General features: G+C 41.0%; 1 protein-coding gene across 1 annotated transcript; it reads left to right on the top strand.

Moving 5' to 3' along the window:
* The first annotated feature begins 9,439 nt into the window (after window positions 1–9,439).
* Window positions 9,440–24,553, top strand: LOC145454925 (galactose-3-O-sulfotransferase 2-like). The gene is made up of 9 exons (XM_080332857.1): window positions 9,440–9,589; window positions 11,815–11,933; window positions 12,090–12,184; window positions 12,246–12,363; window positions 13,434–13,563; window positions 16,822–16,927; window positions 17,013–17,161; window positions 18,615–18,807; window positions 23,129–24,553. The coding sequence occupies exons 2-9, from the start codon at window positions 11,840–11,842 to the stop codon at window positions 23,522–23,524; spliced, it is 1,281 nt and encodes a 426-aa protein (XP_080188983.1). The 5' UTR covers window positions 9,440–9,589; window positions 11,815–11,839; the 3' UTR covers window positions 23,525–24,553.
* The last annotated feature ends 51 nt before the right edge of the window (window positions 24,554–24,604 follow it).

The raw sequence follows: 24,604 nt of genomic DNA, 5'->3' as shown, positions 1-24,604 counted from the left end.
TCACCAAAACGCGGCCGGAATGCTCAAATTGATTTTAGTTTCAAATTATTGCTGTTGTTTCAAAATAAGCTCTTCTCCTGTTTCCATTATCACTGTTGCTCACTAGCTGATACGGCTTCCGCGATTGCAATAGCATTCCTTCGATGGAGAGTAAGCTGATACGAATGAGCATGTTGCCTTGACGTGTATAGGCACAGACACTGCCAAGATCGAGACGCTTAGAAAACGGCCTAGGGCCTCCCCACAAGATCAATTATTAGGATGAGAAATTCTTTTAGCTAGTAACATGTCTGGCTATCCCCAACATCGATTCATTCGTCGCTCAAAAATGTTGGCGGGTATCTTGCGCAGCTCGTAGTTCAAAATGTACTGAAGTTTACGATCATGATATTTCTTGTTTTTGTACTCCTTTAATAAAATATTACTTCTTTGGGGGAAACCATACCCATTTCCCATCGCCCACGTTAGTGAGCACGCGGCGTTGTACTAGCGTAAAGTTTTAAATACGTGGTTGCTCATGCTCAACTGTGAGGCCTATTTTGTCTCTATATTGCCCTCTCTTCCGTTGCTGTACTGTTTGTGAGCCAGACTAGAAAGTTGCTCGCATACAAGCTACAATGCCAACATGGTTATTTTTCATCACAATTACTACAGTTTCGACGCGACACTCCGATGTTTGTGAGTGCCGATTTACCAGGCGTCGAATCCCGTCTGCTGCACTAAATCTGCTCCGGACCAGGTAAACCTTACGTATCAGTCTTGTATTCAATTACAATCAAGCAACCCGAATCGAATCATAGTATAAAGTTAAGATTTGCTTTGAGAATACTAAGGTGCTAATCAGTGTTGGGATCAAGTCACTACCTTCGAGTCACGAGTCAATTCGAGTCATTGCAAATTTTGACTCGAGTCAAGTCAAGTCAATCGATTTTCGAAGGTGAATCGAGTCAAGTCAAGTCACTCAATTTTTAGAGGTAAATCGAGTCAAGTCGAGTCAAGCCAAGTCAAGTCAAGTTCAGTCACGAGTCAAGTCACAATTCAAGTCAAGTTGCCTTTTCAAAGTACGAGGCATGATTACTACATCATTAAATTTTGCTACATGCCTGAAATACATATTGAGTGGTCATTGATACTGAACCAATTAACGAATATATAGTTACATATATACGCAAGAAGGCGCTGTATCGATCACATATTCGTAGAATTGTTAAAGTACGTACGTAATTGCATAGCCTCAGTTTAAAGTTGCCAGCCAAAATAGAGAAAGTAGAATAGAGATGTAACACGAGAAATGTTGAGTGTCCGTGAGCCTTGGAGCTCAATAGTGACTTTAGCGGTCATCCGTACCCGCGTGATTTGTTAATCAGTTTGAGGCTTGGTGCTGGTGATAAGTTTTTTGTGTCAGTGATTCAAATTAGTCAAAATTAGGGGTATAAGGGATTCGATTATTGTATTGTTTGGACGTTTGGTGCATCATTGAGGTAATAGTTGTTATTCATTTAGATTATCAGTTTAGCCTAGAGAGTTAACTGTTGTTAACCGATTTGTAACCGCTGCTTTGAAGTTGACGTGGACTTTCATTTGATAAATTTGTGGTCCTATTTCTGTAATTGCTTGAATTACTTTGACCGTGTCTCAGGGGTAGGCTCGAATAATAGGACGCATAGAAACTAGGTAGGGGTTGGAATCGAGTTAGCAAGCTACTCGATCAGTCTAAGTTGATACAGCCAAGTCTCTAATCGAGCCAAATATAACGTACTATCGTAACTAGGCTACGATCAAAAGTACGTTACAAGAGAAACGAATTGATAAGATGCAATACAATACATACCCCTTTACAAATTGATATGATACAATTCGATCTTACACCATTGGCTGAGAACTATATAAACTATATTCGAATTCTATTTCAATAATTAGCAAGAGGTTTGGTTAAGGTAAGAAAAAGGTCAATTTATTTGTGAGAGAACAATGGAGGCTCAGTAAAACGCACGATCATTGAATAATTGGTCGCTCTCACGGGTTACACCAGCGTTTCGCGAACAATCCGAACATACGCAAGATACAATGATATTTATCGACACCGATTCCTTGATGACTTGAAATTGACTCGTGAATTTTGCTCCGAGTCACGAGTCAATGCACATTTCTAAAGCTCCGAGTCAAGTCAAGTCAAGTCATTTTTCCAAAGTGACTCGAGTCAAATCAAGTCATACAAAAAAGTTGACTCGAATCATCCCATCACTGGTGCTAATGCAAGAGAGTTTCGCAATAGTGCTCGCTCGTCCGTTGCTCGATGGAATGGAGTGCGAGGCAACAGTAACGGGCCAATTTATAGCAATAGTGAAAAGACAAATAAATAATAATCAAACAATCAAATCACTAAAAATCGTACAAATACAATTAGTAGAAACAAGAAATACAAATGAAGACAGTTAATAGACGAACATTTCACAAGTTCGATAAGAATTGGAATCAGAGAATAGGAACATTTCACAAATTAGATTAGAATTAGATCACTGGCATTTCGATCTAATTTAGTGAAATTAGACGACCAGTCTGCTTGCAAGGGACTTGCTTCCGCCTCGGTTCAGGCTAGACCGGACAATGTCTTCTTAAGGCGTGGTCAGATTTGCTACATTTATATTGATCAGAGTGAAAAAGCGGTTTCTATACTTGTGACAAATATTACCTAAAAACCAAATCTCACTTCAGCCAACACACCAATCGGACGGATTTGGTTTTTATGGCGCAATGAAAATATCAAAATATGATAGATCCCGATCCATTCTTTATAGTAATTTCGTTGGTGTCAATAATTGTTTGGTTGATTATGCACGCGGTGAGATTACGGGCAAAGCTCACGGCAGAAACTCACTAAATATTTACAAACGTATAAAGCTGAACATTTCGAGCAAACCAAAGATTTTTGAGCTTGGCGCGAATCGTGCTCGATAAGTGGTGAATTTCTTTTCACGCATTTCACGCTTTTTAAGTTCGCGAGCCACTTTCCATTCAAATTTCATTGCGCAACCCACCAAGACGCCCTATCCCGACTAACGTTTATAACACTGCTCGTCGGCGCCAATTTTTATGTTTTCAGTGCGTTATAGATATCTGGACGCGTCTAGCGTGAATGTTTTCCCGAATTCATGATGACATTCGGTCAATGATATTGGCAATTGCATACTACTTTGAATTTTTAGTGACAGCGATATTTGGAGACAGCCATTAAGACGCCTATATAGTCCATGGAAAATTACGCCAAAGGTTTCTATCCTTTTCGACAGAGGTTTCTCACTGTCGATTTTTGGCAGCACATTTCACGGAGTCGCATGCTGGGCGAAACTTCATATGTCTTGGTATGACATGGCGCGGTAATAGCCAACACCAAAAGGCCTATTTCTATATGTTATGAGTATTATTTTATTAGGGAAATGGGTATACCGGTATACCCCTATTAAAATCAAGACGATGACAAATCGCGCGTGGCGCTAAGAAAATTTAAAATAATTTCAATAATTCTCCAAACAAATACTCCACCATTTATGTTGATTCATGAGATAATTTTGGCCCCTCTTCGATCTCGATGCATAAATTGTGGGGTTGGGGTACGGCAGTTAAGGCCATGCATGTAACAGATGATTACAGACGTAAAAGCTTATCTAGGCTCCTCGCCATACCAACTGCTTAAGCGGTATGTTTTAAAAAAAGTCTGAAAGTGGACCGTGTTCCAAGTCGGCAGATGCCAGGGCTGTAATGACTCGAGTCACGATTTTCTGATGACTCGACTTGACTCGAATCATTTTCTCAAAATACGGAAATGACTCGATGCTACTCAAGTCAATCTGTGTATTGCGCATGACTCGAACCAAATCATATGACTCGAGAGTCAGACGGCCAAGACCGACATTTCATTGTAATTTAGAAGACTAAAAAATAACCACACTATTGAAATCTCGTCTATTGGTATTGGTACTTGAAAATGCGATCAAAAACTGCTAAAAGTGAGAAAAGTTTTTATATTATAAATGCGAACCATTCGATATCACCAAACAGGGTTTAAAAAAGTGGGTTTACCAAGACTTTAACTGGAAACTGAGCAGTCAACATAGTGACTTTGACTCGGACTCGAGTCAAAATACTATGACTCTGACTCGACCCTCTGCTCGCTGACTTGGACTGGGACTTGACTTGGTGGTGAATTGAAAAAGACTCGACTTGACTTGACTCGAGTCAAAACTATAAAAGTGAGATTGGCTTGTGACTCGGAGCCTTGTGACTTGGTTACAACCCTGGCAGATGCACAATCACAATAAAGAACGTCGGCCTGGTGTAAGTGAATATTGTAGTAGAAAAACACCATGAATACCACAAACAACAACAGAGGAGAAAGCGCGTAGTCGAACACAAAAGCGTTAGGAGTAGCTTGCGATGCGCCAATTGTTGCTGATTATAACGACGATTCCCGATCAACGTTCGCAAAGACTTCAGAGGAAAGAATGAATTTCAATGTCACGCATACATAATAACGCACTGTCGGGTTTCACGCACCACTCAATACGACTGTGACGAAAATCTGGCTTACGAATTATTGTGAGCACGGACACTTGGCTTGTGGCGCTTATGGGCGCAAAACAATTTGTTTTGGAGGAGGCGACTGTGCACTGTGCAGTTACTCTTCTAATCTCGAGAATATAAAGTGTTTGGAATATTTGGAAAATTGAATAAGAAAGTGCAACATTTAAAACGTCTTCGCGACCCACCTGAAATAGCGACCCACCGGTTGAGAAGCACTGCTATAGAGGACAAAATAATTGGCTGCACCTATACGTATCATGCAGACAAAATTGAAGATCCGGTCGATCTCTCGGTTCCAGAAGTGAAAAAGCTCATAGCATCCATGTGCAGCGAAAAATGGATTCAAGACTTCAACTCGTCATTAGGGCTGGGAAAATTCTAGTACCTGGTTAATTCTATGATGAATCATGTATTAGGCCTCGAGTATCACTCATTATGACGCCACAGCAGAATGTACTATGTCAAAGTTCTAATGTGTACCTTTTATGCCACCACAAAGAACACAATGCCTGTTATCCGTCACATTAAAGATACTTTGGTATTTTTTCGACCATGCCGATTTCATTGCACTTCTTGGCAATGTTGTGGGATGATCATGGCTTCGAAAATGTGTTATTTCCAGTAACGTATGTAGCTTTGTACTATGTCTCTTATGCTGCCACACGGCAAGTCCTGGTTCCAAGGCTTCCTCAGTGGAAAATAGTATAAAAACTATAATTCTCGTTAGTAAATTAACTTTCAGTTGCGTATAATTTCAGTACTCAAAAAAATCGACTTTTACTACTCGACTCGAGTTATTAAAATTAATACTCGATTCAGATTCGAGTACTCGAATCATTGTGTCCAGCCTTACTCGTCATATGACGGGTCGGCATATCACGAAATCCACGCACCCATCACGAAAATTCCTGCTCCGCTGAATTTTTCACGAAGGCACTCTATTATATTGAGGTTGAAATCAATCGTCAGATTTTATTTTTCATCTGCCCAAGACGCACACACAATGTACAATGCGATATACAAGACTCACAATGAGATGTAATGAACAGCCAGGGGGATGCCGAACGACCGACCAGTTGGGGTCTCTTCGACTGGCATCCATCCACGTCGACCTACAGTGCCAGATGTTATTCTTTTTTCGTCGGTCCTTTTTAGGAGCTATCTCTTGCTCTTTTCTTTCTTTTTCGAGTCATTTTCTCTGGACTTTTTTGTCGCCGTAAGAACAGCGACACGGGGGACGAGGAGACCAGAATAACCTCCGACGGGGGGAATCGAGTCCGGGCCGCCTGCTTGGATGGCGCCGACGCTCACTACTACGCTATCTACCCGAAATCGGGACATTGTGGGTTGAATTCTCATCTTTATCGTACAAAGTGCCACGAAGATAGCTTGTGCCACACGTACAAGGTAGAAGAGACGGTCGAAAACTTCTTGCTAGTGAGCAAATTTATTCTTCCCAGAGAGGATATTTGAAGGGCGCGGCTAGACGGAACCATGTCAACATGATAGTAAGGGCCCTATTATTGAGTCCATACACAATTTAGCCTGCTATTGAATTCGTATTAGTCACCCGATCAATCTACTTTTTGAGGATATGTTATTTTCGAAGCGGTCTGGTGCACAAGACCATAGTAGTCAAGTACCATTAACCCAACATACAACAACAACAACAACAACAACAACAACAACAACAACAACAACAATAGTGAAGGTAAGGGAGAGTGCGTGCTGATATGTTTCGTGTTATATACTAATACTATAGAAGGCATAAAAATGTTTGTTCACTGGTCTTTGTGAATGACTAATCTAGAACATTTTTACGGCCAAAAGTGAACACGCAGCGCATACTGGATATATCTCGCCTTGTAATGCGGTAAGTGAAATTTGCAGATGCACAGTGGGGCAGCAACGAGTCGAGTTCCGCGTCTGAATCGACAACTTGTCATGAATAGACCTGATACAGCAAATGGTCCGTGGCTGTCGTAACATTCTGCACGCCGCTAATAACGCAGATACATTCATACCCTGATTTTCCATAGTCTGTTCACTGTTTTTATGTTTGTAAGGTTCAATTGGCATATGGTGCAGGAAACACACTGATTTAGCAACATACCGAGTTATGCAAATTGCCGCATCGACGACTTACCAGGACAAAGTTAAAGGGGGCATGTTGCTGTACATCGACGACCCGAGAATGTATTCATACCTGTATTATTTCAAAGGTACTCGCGTGCTTTTATCCCTAAAATGTCAATGTCATTCTAAATCGGTCACTAGTACCCCTGCAAAATCTCACTGTATTACAAAATCGTCATGTTCCGGATAATCGCAGATTAGAAAAACAATGTATTACGTCACAGCAATGTTTCCATGTAGTATTGAGTCAATTCCGGTACATCTTGACAATTTTAGCGTCGTCACGCAGATGCCGTGACCGTGAAGTCAAAATATTAATATGTTGTCTAGCATTAAGTCAATTTTTCGCGGTACGCATAGGATAATTTCAATTCGAAATCCAGGATGCGGCGGCACCGCGGCTGCCGGGTGCCTTACCCATAAAGCCTACTTTGGTCTCTCCAGGTCCGTCCGATTATTATTCATTCACATATAAAATGGATCCAATGTTTTAATATACAACTTTCTGTAGGTATTATGTCTTATGCGATTAGGGGTCACAAATACTCCATTCCCTGCAAGATTTTTTGGCTTCACGGATGCTATGGAAAAACGTTCGCATTTAAAAACAGGAAGTGCTTAGACCGTATATTGTTTGTATAAAATTCAGAAACATAAAAACTGAATATTCCACTCCCCTATTAATATCATCTCACGTTCTATACCTTATCCCTATATTTATATGGATTACCATCATGCCTATCTGTGAATTTCAACGTCGCTAAGATCATGAAAGCGTCATTCCGCAACGCCCCCGGCCAAATTATCTTTGTCTTGGAAAAGGAACTACATTAGTCGCGGTTCACATTCTGCGTAATTGTCAATTACCTTTTTCGCGTGACAAGGCAAGCACGATCGAATTCGCGATAATTTGACATTTTAATTGTTCAACTGAGAAAGTCATTAAAAGGTTAGACTGCGGAATGTCTGAGACACAGTTTTAGCAAAATATCAACGACAGAATTTGAGTCGAATATGTGAGTTAAATCTCAAAAGGATAATCGGCGTTTTCGTACTTTAGTGCAGGTACATTTGATATTTTCTTATTTGAACTTTGTAGCCGGGTAAGTGTCTGAGTTTTCAAAATAATCTGAACTCTCATATTGGGAATGCTCCAGATGTGTATGGACAGTAGCAATGCTAATACGATGCCGGGTATATTTCATCTCTAAACGTCTTCACATGGACTGCGTTTCACGTCGTAATTAGGTTTTGTAATTTCAGACGCGATATGCGATGTACAATGAAGATTTATGACGAAACTAAAAATAATGGATATTTTCACGGAAAATGCTTCCTCAAATTCAACGTATTAGTAGTAAATATGCTACTCCTAATCTGATGTTCATCTGGTGCGTGTTGGCACAGCGCACAGGCTACCATGCTTCCTAGCACATACGCATTAATAACGTCAGCAATTTGCATGCATAACGGTAATCCATATGCCTATGCTGAATGCGGTCAGAGAATTCCATTTTTGGTCTCAATGGCCCCAAACGCGAAGCAGTGCGGGCCATCGTCCTAATTTCATATAATACTGGGATTCTGGATGCATCTCATCCCTCAATTATACCCATTGACCGTTCGCACTGTCGTTTCTAAAATACCATCCGTCCATCATGCAAGCGAAGGAAGCGATCGATTTCATATGAGCCTACTTCTATTGTATACTCACGAGTTACGTCACCAGCACAGCAGCCAGCATGCCCATTGCACATCTATATCATCACAATAAAATATTTTGGATTGCTGGCGTCATAGCAATTGCTGATTGCTCGAAGCCCATCGAGGCTGGTTTCATAATTCGTAGGTCGAAGGGCATGGACAGATTGGACACTTGGACAGTGGACACTGGACAGTAGGGCGCAGACAGGATAATGCCGCAATGAGATGGGAGGGGACATAGTTTATATCAAGTTGTCAGTGCATAATTCGGCTTCGGAAAAACGCACAAATTGCATATCCATTGATGAATCTCGCCGAGAAATTTGTTGTCTGCAGATTCATAACCGACCGTGTTTCAAGCTAAGAGGCTGCAATGTAAACACCTTTGGTAGCTCGCGGGCATACTTGGTTGTGAGATTACGACAATTAAGTTCAAAGTAGTTGGTGAAACTTGTCCCGGGCGAGCTCTATCTGTTCTATCAGCTCATCCAACCATACGGCAGGCTATAATAATTTGGATGAAAACATTCGCCACGTAGGTGTGTTTGGTTGTGTATATACCTAAGGTGCGGTAGTTCTGAGAAACGCTTGCCCCGTATTCCTGTGGCAGTTCAATTCTATGCCATCACTAATAATAATGAGCTGTATAGCTTGGACGTGGAGCTTACATCTCATGCTGATCGTGTTGCTTTTGCACACGCGCAGCCTGTAAGCTTACATCGGTTCAATAACGTAGTAGGCCTCCGGCCTCGGGGCATTTTCTTATCAGACAGCGTTGCTAACGCGGGTATCAATTCGGTGTCAAGCAATTTAGCCTGTTTCCTCTCATATAATATGATGCCTGATTGGACAGTTTAATGCTACCTCAGAAGCCAGTCTACTAGCGCAAAAATTTGATATGCGATTGTCTTGGCAGATTAGCCATTATCATCCTCACGGAATATCTTGGTAACGACTTTCAGCACAGACTACTGTGAAAAGATATTGCAGGGCAGGCGGGGAAGATAGAAATGTCACTTACAAGACATTTATCAAATACAGCTTCTATTTTGCAGCCAAAGCTAATTTCAGAATAGTTTCCTAAAACTACTGATACAATCGATGTGGAATATCTGCATGATGGTATAAATCTCGATTGATCGCTCGTGATCATATTGGAAATATAACGGTATGTACATTGATACAAGTCGTTGTAATTTTGCTCTACCTTAGTGATATTTGCAGCAAATTTCGCATCGCCTTTGTAGCCAAGCCATTCATTATGTTCCTGCTCCAACAGGTGTACTTTGTATTCGTATTTTTCCTCCCTTCCTCCTGACGCCGTTTTACAACATCATTATACCGCCGTTCCGACACGCGCCACATCATTTTCATCGCTTGTCTGGTTATGTTAGCGTTTGCTACTTTTCATTCAGTGTGCACTGTGCAGTGCATGTCTTCTTTTTTCCGTGTTCCAGCTTGCCAGGGTGGGTGTCTGATTGAAAGACTGCTCAAAGTCGTTTTGATGCCTGCCGCTTTTTCATTGTATCGCGACTGGGGCTGGGCAAAATCGAGTACCTGAGTGATTCGATTCTGAATCACGTATTATGCTTCGAGTCGAGTATTCGAGTATCACTCATTATGACATCGCAACAAAATATAATATGTCAAAGTTAAAATATTTACCTTTCATGCGACCACAAAGAATATAATGCCTGCTATCCATCACATGTAAGGTACTTGGGTATTTCTTCGACCCTGCAGATTTCATTGCACTTTGTAACAATCGTGTGGGAGCATCATGATTTCGGAAATTTTTTCCAGTAACGGTCGTAGCTTTGTAATACGGCCAATCAACGTTTCAAGGCTTCCACAGTGGAAATAGTATAGGAACCTTAATTCCCGTTGATAAAAATAACTTTCAGTAGCGTGGAGCGTATAATTTCAGTACTCGGAAACATCGTCTTTTGCTACTCGGCTCGAATTATTTTAATGATTCGAGTCGAGTAGTAAATGACGATTTTTTCGAGTACTGAAATTATACGCTCCTTGCCCATGCAAGTTAATTTATCAACGAGAATTATAGTTTCGATACAATTTTCCCCTGTGGAAGCCTTGAAACCTCGATTGGGCGTGTCGCAGCATACGAGACATATACTACAAAGCTACGAACTTTACTGAAAATATCGTATTTCCGAAGTCATGATCATCCCACAACATCGTCACACAGTGCAATGAAACCCGTATGGTAGAAAAAATACCAATCTTTAAAGTGATGGATAACAGGAATAATAATCTTGGTGGTGGCATAAAAGGTACATATGTGAATTTTGACATTTTACATTCTGTTATGACGTCATAATGAGTGATACTCGACTCGAAGCATTTTACGTGATTCAGAATCGAATCATCAGGTACTCGATTTCGCTCACTCCTAATCGCGACCTTACAGTGTTTTGAAATTATGAAATTATAATGGAACGAACCAGCAGCAGCTGCGTGTTGCAAAAACATCTCCAATCCGGCTTAACTGACTTGACGATCTCTCTTTGTGTTTAGTAGATGTGCCGAACGGAATGAACGCGATTCTGATTATGACACTCGGTTAAAATATAAGCAAAGACTTCTGCTAGCACGAATATTGTCCAACATCCACCGCCCGACGTTATGTACCATCGGTGTGCAACCTGCTGCCGTAAATTATATTAATTACGCGACCGTTAACACAGAGTTCAATAAGAACTTGTTGACGGCCGTCAACTTTAACATGCAATTCGAATTTGCGAATCGGCTATGCAAATGCGAATAAATGCCATGCAAAAATAACTATGCAAATAGCGTAATCATGATCAAGCAGTTGTAATGATATTTGCCATTCCTTGAAACTTATAATCGTGCCTAGCACGAGGTTCTGTCAGGTTTTCGCCAACTTCCCAACCAATGTATCTGTCACTGGGATTCATTGTAGGCCACCGCCATCGCCGTCAGTACGGAACAAAAATCTATACCGTTCTTTGTAGGTTTTATGTTTGTTATTATGTTTTTCCAACAACTTGTGGCCCGTTAGCCCTGACGTGAATATACTTTCACGTTTTGTCGTGCTTTTCTATACTTTATGACCTATGTCCTTGCTATTTCGAATTCGTGCAAGTTGTTGTAGCCAGGGAAAATGTGTGAAGTCGGCTTTATCTGAAATGCTACCCCAGAAAATCTTTATATAAAGAAGATGGGTTATGATGCTCACATATAGTGCCGTCAAAAGTTGTCGCTGGAGGCTTCTGTGCCTGAGAAAGTGCCGCCCTTTTTGCGGGTGGGTCCTTCTGCTTGTACAATTAGAAAATGTTATGATCAATATTTGCAAACATTTACAATACAAACCAAGACCAACCCTGATAATTAATGTACTGTTTTCAGATATACGGGAATTAAAGGCTCTGAAATGATAAGCGGCCGAAGGCTTCCTCCATTTTTCAAACTTACTCTTGTTGTCTTGTGTGCTTATATACTGTGGACATTTAATCATCCTCATCAGCGTAAGTCCTGCTTAGAATTTTCAGGCTTGTTCAGGGGCCCCTACGTGCTCTGTAAAAAGGCTCTGTGACAGTAGCAACTATATGTATTCCATGACGCATCTGTACCTCTCCTTAAATGCTTCAAAATCTGATATCAAACACTTTGATATATTTCAGGCAGTACTCGGAGTCTGGGAAGGTATGTAAGGAGCGCAGATTTCTTTTCTAAAGATGAATCGGACGAGTATCGGAAGCGGGGAATGGCACCCCAGGTAAATAATTGTTGTTTATGGTACGGCAGCTGTTAATTAATGTCGTCTTGCATCAATGTAGAGCTCCGGATTTCACAAAGTCGCCGACGAATGCTCTTCTGCAGCTACTAATGTAGTCTTTTTGAAGACCCATAAGACTGGCAGTTCTACAATGTCGAATATCATGTTACGATTTGCAGGTATAATACATGTGTATAACTTGGATATGTTGACGCTTGTAGTTTGTGGATGTACATTGTACAGTGCTAATGAAGATGTCGACACAATATTTTCAGCAGCTTTAGCGTAGAACATGAACTCAATATTGACAAACGTTATATAATTCTAACGACCCACGGCCCTCTTACTACTCACCGATGTATCCATTGTACTTGATGTATCCATTATACTTGATGTGTTTATATGAGCGTCTGGCACCGGAAATTTGCGGCCGCGTGACTTGGACGCCAATGCCCGTCCACGGTTAAAGCAATTGGCGACCCCTCAATATAGCGAGCACTGTCATTATAATTGATAGCAAGATGGGATATAGGGTTACTATACGTCCTCTTTAAAAAGGATTTTTCCTCTTTTTTGACTTTTTTGAAAGTGTCCTTGGAGGACGCCCTTTTGTCCTCTTTTTTGAGATTATGTCCTCTTTTTTGAAAATTTAGGTCAGATTTAGAGCAAATTGCGAGTGATATGCCGTAAATTAGCACATAAGTGACGCTCCGGTGGGTATTACGGAGTGAGAAACGGTGATTTTAGCTCTGAGCGGAAAGATGACTTTTTTTTTAGTCAACCGATCACAAAGTGGGGAAAATTCACCGGTTTTTGAGAATTCTTCTCCGGTTTTGCAAGTCTCAAATTTTTGAAAAAGTGTCTTCTTTTTAGATTTCCAAAATATGGTAAGCCTAGATATAACACAGGACAGTCTGCATGGCAGCAGGTATATTCGCGCATGTCAAATAGACCATCGATCTCCAATGGAGCTGGTTGGTGTGGGTCAACGTTAAGAAATCCTGTGCCTATTTATTCTTCTTCATTGTTTCAAACAGTATAGAGTAGATTGATGTTGCAGAAAATAGCACAACATTTCATCAGTCATCAGTTCGTATTTATGGCATCTTTTGTGCGCCGCTCCCAGTTTCTGCCCAGCCTATAGGCCCCATAATGCACTTGTAAGCATTAGGATCCTGGCTACCGATGAAGTGTGTAGAACAGGTATTAAGAAGTTTCAGGTAATTATATGGACGACTTTTTTACGCAGACACGCACAACTTGACTGTGGCACTACCGCTCAAGGATCACTGGGAGCTCGGGGGATATCCGGCATATATTGACAAACGACTCATCGATCCGACTCTACCTAAATATAATATCATCGGACATCATTTCAGGTAACTATGAAGCGTCTTAGCATGACTGTTGATGGGATCAACGATATTTGACAGAAATCAAATTGATAAAAATTATAATAAGTATATTTCGCAGCTCACTCTGAATATATGTGTGAATATTTGGTTGGAATTCGCTGTGTGCCTGCAGGCATAGATATGACATGTTGTATGCAAGTCGAAAGTCCAGTATAATTTTACACTTTCGACTCAAGTCACGTAATTTTAACTTTGTGTGCAAACCAACTCTGCGTTGAAGTCATAATTTTTCGTACCGACTCATTTTCTAGGTTTCGTCTTGGGAAAAATTGTTTAGGTATCATATTTGCGAAGACACATTTGAAATGGGGGCTATATGATCTTTGCGTATGTTTGATATGATGAGATCCGTACATGCTCTTAACTCTATGGTTGTTGACTGTTGCATCCATACTACCTTTTAAAAACACCAAACTATGCGAAAATGATATCTCTAGTGTGTCATATACCGTATATGGAATTGTGACATTGGTAAAATTCACCAACTATGCAAGGAATGGTTTCGTCTCTCTGTGTCGTACCGCGCTCGCAAAGGTTAGAATGCAAGATATAATATATATGATTAATGGCGGTCTTTAATCTTCCACTTCTAAAATCGAACCAGGACTACATTCGTTGTACATAATATATTGAACTCAAACACTTTTCTCACCGCCGAGATGCCAATCGTCTATTAAAATCAAACCATATATTTCTTCATACGTCGTCTCTTGCATCTAAACCTGATCTATATAGCAGGTCGGTATTCGGCCTACACTGTTATTCCATTTGAGCAGCTAAATGTAATAGCGCAATGCGTTCGGTCGATGGAACCGGTTTCAGGAAATATTCTTACGCTTTTGCCACGAATATCATGTCATCTATCTATTCTAAATAAATATTAATGGCTTGAGTCTCCGTTATAACTTATTCGTAAGATCTTGTTTCTGCTGATTCGCAAAACAGCCCGTCGAGCACAATTGAATTATCAGTGACTGTTGGCGACGGCGCCTTCGGTACTATAAGCCACGTTTATTCGGGAAGATCAAAAAAGTTTCTCAAAATAGCAGTGCCGAAGCGGGAATAACCTGCTTTATATGACTTGGCACCAATCATGCGCGATGACTCGATTCTGCTTTCTGCTTGCGAGCAGGGCTATGCCGCTATTCCGAAACGTGGTACGACGTACGACCAGCGTACGCACAAGGCTGTGTTCGGTGTGGTGTAGCCGTAGTGTATATTATCCTAGTACATATTTACAGCCAATGTATTTATTATGCAAAGGGGGTCAGTAACGAAGTACATTTACTCTTTGCGAGTACTTAAGTCGGTTTTGCTACTTGTACTGCTACTACTACTTACTATTAACTAGTTCAGTTTTTATACTAAATATACTTCCACTTCTAGTTTTAGGCAGAAGTACTTACTCTTTAGTCTTTGGCTTTCGGGAAGTAGAAGATAGTTTTTGGATATTATTGCATCACTTTTATAAGTGAAAATGCCATGGCAACTGGGGCAAAGATCCCCGGTACCACGCAGAATATTGGGGATGGCGTGAACGCAAGGTTCACTTTTGCGTTCGGCGTGTCAACCTCAGAAATTTTGAGGTTCACGTTCGCAAACGAACCTTGGTAAATTCTGCAATGTGAACCTTTTTCATACATACATTACGATATTTCACGTCGTTATAGCATCTTCTGTTGAAAGTCTTGGCATTTCAACTTCGGACCATTCTCTGCATGGCGCTGGCAGCATGCAAAGAAATTCAGCGCTAAATGATCATGTACCTAGCCAACTTCGAAGTTTTCATTTGGTTTCCTAGAAAAGTTTGCTCGAAATATTCAGCTTTCCGTTTGTGAATTTTTAGTGACTCTCTGCAATCACAAAACAACAAGAACGAAATACACTACATCTGTCGAGATCACGAAGTGGTATGAACCATAGCCGTAACACCAACAGGTTGCGGTCCCAAGATCGACTGATCCCATTCCAATTGTTGGCGATTCATCTAGGTTCCTAGTTCCTACTGGTCATCTGATTTGAATAACCGTGTCTTAAAAAACGCCAAGAAATCGGCCGCGCTACAAGTTGGCACATACGGAATCATAATCAAGCATTGTGGGTCTGGCGTAAATATTACCAATCTAGTCGAAAACAACATGAACACCACGGTAAACATCAACAACAGTACATGTAGCGTAGGTAGTCATCGCATTGTCCTTATCCAACCAATTAATTATTTAATGACATTAGCGAAATTGATATAAAGGCGTCAGCCTAATTCCCTTGCAACTCCTCAGCAAAATTGTTTGCAAAGAGTCGAAAAATATTGATTTTATGGAGTAATTGTAGCATTTGATTGCACCAGATGATACATTTCGGTGATGCTTAAAAAGTCAGTATGTACTTGAACATTATGGCATACTGTGGCCTGAGTCGTCGCTAAGTAAGTACCGTGTACATTAATATATGACTTTACGGAAATGAAGGGTCAGAGTTAGCAATATGACGTCATGCGACGTCATAACTTCGTGTTCACGGAGAATAACCCTTTCGAAAAGGTTCGCGTGAACGCGAACCAGAACCTTTGAGAGGTTTGCACCATCCCTACGGAATATATTCTCGAAAATCGCATTCATTTGTAGTGTCATTGATCATTTTGCGTTGCGATTCACCCCGCAATTTCATAAGTGGTCATCACCAATTACCTCAGTGGTTTCCAAACTTTTTTCTTCATATTGTGGCACACTAGAAAAATTGTAAAACTTCAGGCCACACTTAGGCCGATAAAAGTGGATGCAATTGTTTATTTGAACAGAACATACACAACAGAAACGAGGTTGCTTTGTCGACAAACATACTCGCATTTCGTCAGTAATTCCAAGCATTCTATCTCGCTTACAGCTTTTGATCGCAGCCAAATCAACAGTCGTGTTGACGTTGACATAGCCACGAGGATGAATATGCAAATGTTAACATAATTTAGATCGTGTTTGAGCAATCGTGGAATGGGATTTAGAAGCGGATAGCCAAAATTCCTCTAATTTCTTTTGTAGAAACAGTTTGGTGCTTATTCGAGTACTTTTGATATCTTCATTTTATACTTCGACTCCAAGTAGTTTTCATGACTCTTTGAAATTGATTAGAAGCTCATGGCGATATAGCAAAGTATCAACACTAACTACTTAACAACATCTGTTACCATGATACTTCTCTAACTGAATTTTCGGTTTTTATTACCAGGTTCAACATAGCTAATTTACGAGAGATAATGCCAGAGAGTACAAGGTACATCACCATTATAAGATCACCTGTTGATAACGTTGAATCAGTCTTCGGATTCTTTCAGGTAACCATCTTCATCAGTTACTCATAGACATTACGTATTGCTTGTAGTTTGGGCGATGTATTTATCTGAGGCCTGGTTCTTCCAGGACCAGCTGCCGTTCATTGATTGGTTGGAAGGTGTTGAAGCAAACACCGCGCTCAGACTCAACATGTTTTACGACAACCCTTCAAAGTATTACAACAAGGACACCGACTGGTATTTCAGAGCGAAGAATCACATGTTCTTCGACATCGGGTACAGTATATACTTTAACTGTACACACTGCCCCGTCAATCGGGCGTAACACGGGGATATACGCAACTCGAGATAGGCTTGCGAATATATACTGCTGAGGTCCCTGAATCAGCCCTTACATAATCATAAGCGAATTGATTTTATGCGGTAACGTTTGACAATTTCAAAGAAAATACGCATCTCAGCGCCGGCCAATACCGCCCCATGACACACCAAGACTTCTTCTGAAGTTTCTGCTACGATGCGACTTCGCGAAGTGTGTTACCGAGTACGGCCTTGGCTTAAAATGACCAGCGCATGTTGGCCGAAACCATCAATATATATATTGCCAATTGTATATTGAAGTTCTGTACCTCCGAGAAGCAAATGCCAATTGTCGATTGGCGCGGAACATAGACCTGTGCTTGCTGTCTTAAGTACTCACGTCCCTCAGCGTTGCCAGTAAATCTGATCACATGAACTGAGAGAGGATGAAAAATCCATAGCAGCATATGCAATTACCAATATTAATGTCAAAATTCATTGCTCAATGTGAAAATTTTTCGCGCTTCGCTCAATTACGTACACGAAGGCACAGATCCCCTATAACAGGAAAACGTGCTTTTCTGGTAGTGGTAAAAAGGTCCGTCGTTTTTTCGTGGGAGAAGGGGGCTAATACTGTTTCGGCCCTGCGTATGGGTATGGTCTTCTCCGACTCAATAATCAACTACAACCTGCCAATTTAATCAGCAATGCTTTCGAAACTTAGCATTAGTGTGGTGTCTATTCAACGTATCACTTAAAAAAGGTTGTTAAACTACAAGGTAACTCTAGCAGATTTCCTATAACCTATATGATATCGGGTATCGTTATAGCATCTTAGTTTATGAGCAATGAGCACCATATATCAGCACTGGCCAATAACCTCGCTATACTGACAATATATCTCGTGTCGTTCCTCTTTCCGTGACAATATAACTTAAAAAATTTAGTTATTCCTGTTATCCCAATTCCCAATCCATATGCTTATTTAGTCCCCGTAAAACATTGTCAATTCAGATAGCCTATCTCTCGCACCCTACCATCGTTCTGGCATGGATGACCTAATGCAAACCACCCAACTAGTCGGAAATGGGCACGAGCATCACCTACTAAGGATGATTTGATAAGCAGTATCCGTGTCTATCGGGTAATATATGACTTGATACCCTTTGACACCAGGCGCGGTTCTACTTAGCTCGATTTACCATACTATAATCCGCCGCAGAATTATTCATTGACAACATTATACAGTCTGTCAGATTTACCGCTGCCAGACCACGTTTTCTTCTTCTGTTGGGTAACATGTGTTTATTAAACTGTTGGCTTTATGTTATATATATGTTTCAAACTTATTCGCAGATGAGTTTTGTCAATGCCTAGTTGGAAAAATTGCAGTTTAGCGTAATTCACTATCAACATGCCTATCATTTAGATACGATGTCAGTATCGATGACAAGAGTTACATTGATTCCAAGATCGCGGAGATGGACGATACATTCACGCTCGTCCTTCTCACAGACTTTTTCGATGAATCCCTTGTGATGATGAAGCGTTTACTCTGCTGGGAATGGGAGGATGTCATCTACATCAAATTTAAGATGAGGGTGGACGACGCAAAAACTGAGGTAGGCCTACATATCGCAGAAACCGGTGACCTTGACGAGCGCACAGTAATATGATTACTATCGATGTCATCGTTCTATCATTGCACATATCGTATAATCTATCGCGTTTATTTCAGGGTGGTCTTTTTACAATGTATATGGGTGTCGTAACATTGATGGTATTCACACTTAAGTCAATTTAAAACCGGGTCTAAAGAGTTAGAACGTATAATGCTAAAAATGTATAGTCAGGACGTAAAACGTTAATACAAAAGGTTCATGATCTGATCAGGTGAGCTCTTTTTCACATTACACATCTAATACATCACTATAAAATACTGATGTAAAAAAGTAACTGTTCATCAACAACAGTGGTAAAAGAACGAAATCATTAATATACATAATTTTCACACAAACCAGAAATATTATTGAATATTTACTGCAAATCATAGCGTGACTTCTGTTGGTTGAGTCGTGTGTGTGAGTCTTGGCCTCTATCGACTCCTTGAGACTGACCCTGGAACCCTGGATAAGAAACTCTGTGACGGTAAAAAGTTGCGTGATGCCAAATTTTCGAACCTGCAGTTCATTTATAAGAACACGTTTTGGCGCTGTTTTCTGGCACCCTTTATTGCACGCACATTTGCCGATATAATCTTTAGGCGCTTCGTAATGGCATCAATTAAGGTGTATAAGCTTGTTTTGACTGTGCAAGTGGTCGTGACAATAATTAACGCAATGAATGCGACGTTCTTGACACCGCATGTTGCCGAGCAACTATTCGTAGCTGACATGGCTAGGCACCGCATTGAAGCCTCAGGGCGATGCTTGCGAAAGTCGTTTCAAATCTCGGAAACTCAAGCACCTATTGACATAAAGGCAGGCGCGTTAATTTAACACATGCCACGTGGGACCCGTATACCTTCTCGGATGTCACCGGCTGATTTGTTAAAGGCGTCTGGTAACCATGCAGGAAGTGATGTACAAAGTAGTTAGTATTGCTACTCAAGTAAAAGTAGACGTGATAGACTTAATACCCATTTACAAGTAGAACTATCTATTTCTAAGATATTCCTAAACTAATTTGAGTAAAAGAATAAAATGAAAGGTAAGAAAGTAGCCTACTCAAGTAGGCTGGTCGACGTAATGCATAGTGGTCTAATGGGTAGGGGTAAATTTCTAAATTGTAAGATATAATTTCGCGAAACGGAAAATGACTGACAACTCCACATAGTTCACATATAACAGAGCAGCGGTTCTTATGGGTCAATGGATTCATTGGGGGTACGAAGGACCAACGCAGGGGGTACAAGATGTACCGTGAAAAGTCCCAAAATTATTTTTCATATTATTTGGTACCCATCACATCCGATGAAATAATAGTAGGCTAATAATAAAAAATGAAACTACTAGCAGCTCTACAGGCAAATCTGATCACCCGGACTAAGACAACGAATGCGTCGTACCAAAGAAATAAGTCGTGCGTTTGTGAACTGCGCAACCTCGGGGCTATATCCGCTACGGAAAAGATGTGTTTTCAACCGCGTTTATAAACGGTGTATATAGTAATGAAATGGCCTTATGATATGGAGTGTTGGTGGCGATGCCCCCAGAAGGCGTGCTAAAACCCGTACGAGTGCCCAAAACCAGCATTTGGGGCGGCCTAACAAAATGCTGCTCTGATCCTGAGAGAGAATCTCGGAATAGGAAGTTGTGTATTTTTGTCCTTGATGTTTTGCGGCATATACACCCACTCTTATATACATACACAGGATATGTACGTATGAATACCATGAGTGCATGATGTGCCTATGCCACTGGACAAGGAACGTGCAGAAATAGCCTTGTAAGACGTTATAAGTCTTGTACCACCCTCCATGCTATCCCGGTAGTGCTGAGCGCCAGTCTGGGAAGCAGAGGATACCAATTGTACTAATCAGGTCTTTGGTTTGACCCGGCCTGGGATGGAACCCATGACCTACCGATCAAGAAGCTGGACGCTCCGACAGTACGCTGGCTTTCATGAAAGCTCTATGAGTACGAGTGCTGCATGCTAAAAATGTTAAGAAACACTGTAATAGACCAATTTTATCGAACATGTATACCGCTACCGTGATATACAGTATAGTGGCTATTTCGTCCAGTTAAGATGATAATGTCACTTTCCAAATAAATACAAACCAATCCCCAAACTAATTTCTACTTTAGAAAATCTAAAGTGTAAAAAGTCAGTGGGTCTGCGTAAAAACTGTAGAAGTGGAAGTGGTCTGTAAACACATCCACACGAATATATAGTGCAGGGAGGAAAAGCCTACTGAAGTTCCCCGAAAAGTATAGAAATACTTCGTTACTGAGCGCATCGTCTCGTAACTGTGGTTTCAATGGCAATATTTCCTGATGTTCAAGAGGACCTACCACAATCTTTCATTTTACCGCATTTTCTCGCGTGACTTTTTTTATTCGGGTCGCTGTAAGGCCGTCACTGAATTTTTTCACCGACCAAGCAGTATTCATTCAAATCCTCGTCTTTTCAAAAATGTATGATCAGCTGTAGATTTACTTCGGGTAACTTTATCGATGAACTGAACCTAAAAAGACAGGGATATCTGGAACTCTAGATCTAGATTTAGATCAAGATATCCCTGTAAAAAGATGACTTCTAAAGCCGATCTAACTAAATAGTATATGGTATACTTTATACCGGATCTATCATGTTCGACTGTAAATTGCTTCTAACGCTTGAATAATTTCGTTTGTAGATTCCGTCCTTTGGACGCATTAAGTAAAATTCCAAATCCCGTTCAGCATTTATAGGCAGTTAGGGAATATCTTCAGATTTCGTCATGTAGTGTAGTATATGCGTGCTCGACCAGGTAATTAGCAATGTAGCTATTAATGGAAGATTTTCGTGCTACGGAAATGTCTACTGCGTGGTCTATTTCGTCTGTTGAATGTATCTAATAACACGGTGGTTCTCAACCGGGTAGTGCGGCGACCTGGGGTGTCATTTCGAATGCTCAAGGGTGCCGCGAGATAATCCTACACTACGGCCTGTTACTTTGTTAAGCGTGAACCCGTTAGAAACGGATTTTTTATATTTAAAACCCGATTCCTAATTAGAACGTCACTGAATATTGGCGCCCTCTGCGTTACAACATACTCGCGACCAACTACATAGGTAAACTATACACCAAAACTGCTTCCCGTCGGGATAAATTCGAAAAAGGAATAAAAATTAGTGAACTTTATCCGCAAAGGAATTCGGTGGGGAGACATACATTATACACTCGGGGCTGTAACAGCACTTCGTCAGCCCCCCCCCCCCAAAACGTTGGTCTTCGACCCCCTAAGGGTGGTAAACCTAACGTCTGTGGGGCTTCTCCCCCCAGACCCCCATCAGCCTGTCTGCTTTCTGCTGATACTTATCAGCTACATTTGATGTACTGTTGAACAGGCTACCTTATTTCAACGGGTAACCGCGCGAAGCGTGAAAAATTTATTTAATTCCCGTTTGAATCGGTCAATATCATCGGGAATTGCATATATATTGCTATCAAATTTTTATCCTCCCTCTGCTCACGTAATCAGATTTACCGGCAGAGCTGAGTGAGTTGTGTTGGAAAAGATAGGGCCCCTAAATAATAATTAAACATCTTCGGGCATACCGGTTGGTATATTGACTTCGTTACATGATGCTATTTCGTGACATATATCTGATATGTCATAGGATATGGAAATCGCCTAAACGTACTCACTGCTCAACTAAAAGACGCACCCGATTTCAAATTGGTATTTCTTTACTGGCAAATAATTTTTCCCTGCGGAATGGCATTTGTCCTGTGGGGTTCAGATCGCCAGGACAGGAACATTCGGCGCCAGCCATTTAGGCGCCTATGGACAATTAAACAGTGTATATATGTATTGTATATATATCGAAATTTTACGTCTGCACAAGGGCATTCCTTTTCGGTCAAGGTCTTCACACTGCTGATCGTTCTGGCACACTTCTCGGAGTCGCATGTTACACGGCCTATATTAACTTCATATGTCTTGGTTCGTGGTGACGCAGTAATGGACGCCGAAGTATCCGTTTCCATAAATCCTACGTATTTGTGTTGAAGGAAGGGTAACCACTAATCAAGATATTTGGCAATATTAAATTTTTTGTAAAAGTTGCATAAATTTCCAAAAAATACTCTATAATTTATGTTAATTCACGAAATAATTTTGACCCCTTTCGAGCTCGCCCCCCTTCCCCCAATAGGGGGGTTTGGGGTGCGGAAGTTACGGCACTGTATACAATATACAGCCACCAGCCAGTGACACATAATTTACTTATCAGGTGAAAGAAGAACTCGCGAAGAAGATACTGAATTGGAACAGAGCCGATGCGAAACTCTACGATTTTTTCAATAAGACATTTTGGAAAAAGGTGGAAAACTACGGCCGGGAACAGATGGCAAACGACTTGGAAATGTTCAAGCAGAAACAGAAAGAAGCAGAAGACTTGTGCATTGATTCTTACCAACCCTTCAAAAAGAAACCATGGATTTTAGGCGCCAAACTGCGAAAGAAACCTTCGCCTTTTTGCAGAAACCTAGCCGCTTCCGAGACTGTTTATGGCGAACGCTTGCGCGATAAGATGTACTCCAGCATCCCGGGAATCAAGCGAAATGATGCCGAAGCGCAAAACGAGTTGTTTAAAAAGGTCGCAGAAGGCGCTCTACGAAGTACATGATCATAGTCAAGTAACGTATATTACCGCAATAGTGTTAGGAAGATAAAGAACTAGACATAATTATCTGGAGAGAACAATGACTCGCTCCGAATAGATCTGTTTTCCACCATATGATGCTGTCAGAAACCATATAATATGACCACTGTTTGCTTGTCAGTGGTGTGATGAATGCAGCAGTGATTGAAAGAGGTTTTTTTACGTTTCGAGCAGAATGTAATACTACAAGCAATAAGATTCGTAGAATAATAACTATTGCAATGATACGTCTTTAAAAGCGAGACCTAAGGTATCGCCCGCAAGCAAAGTTCTGCGGTCCTCAAACTTTAACAGGCCCGCAGCCTATGTCCGACACATATCTCCATGCTACTGCCATCTCGGCGACTGCAGTATCCCAAAGTGTCGGGCGACCTGGAATTATTCTCCGAATTCCAAGACCAATGCGGTGGCAGAGCACATAAATAGTTTTGTTCAAATATATTAAACCCGAAAATGATCTGCAATACGAATGGTTGTATTGGAGCTATTGAAGTATTGTACAGGATATGTTTGGATAATGAATGCTAATTAGCTCTGGGGCTGTATGTAAACTATGTATTTCCCGAATTTGTGCACCCCGAAGGCCCATTTCAATCAAGTCGCCACGTGTCGTTATTTTTAATACTTCCGTATGCTGATGCGCAAATACCCGAAGAGAAATTTGCGAACGCGAAGATACGCACTACGAGGGCGGCTCCGAGAAGCGTCAAGCCTCAGGGCAACTTGTGTGTTTCTGGTAATAATTCTTGAGAGTTGCGCTCCAATTGATGCACTGTAATGAGATTCCCACTGACATCCTTGATTACGACCGGTCAAGCGATCTCTGTCGAGGCAAATTTCCGATTTGGTCTGGTCTGTTATATCGACCAATCACAGGTTCGTATAAGGATAATTCGACATAGTCCATTGGCTTACTATATTCACCCGTTTGAAATATTTCGAAGTATTACGAATCGCTGCATTAATAACCAACAGGAATTTGCGTCTTGTTCATTTCATTGTTCCGCTATATAGGCTACTCTTGTCTTTTGGTTTCCGAAATTT

The sequence above is a fragment of the Botryllus schlosseri genome, chromosome 14, assembly GCF_051294905.1.
Source record: "Botryllus schlosseri isolate E-star chromosome 14, Bs_hap1, whole genome shotgun sequence".
Lineage (NCBI taxonomy): Eukaryota > Metazoa > Chordata > Ascidiacea > Stolidobranchia > Styelidae > Botryllus > Botryllus schlosseri.
Note: the sequence above shows the minus strand (reverse complement) of the source record. Positions and strands in the feature narration are given on the sequence as shown.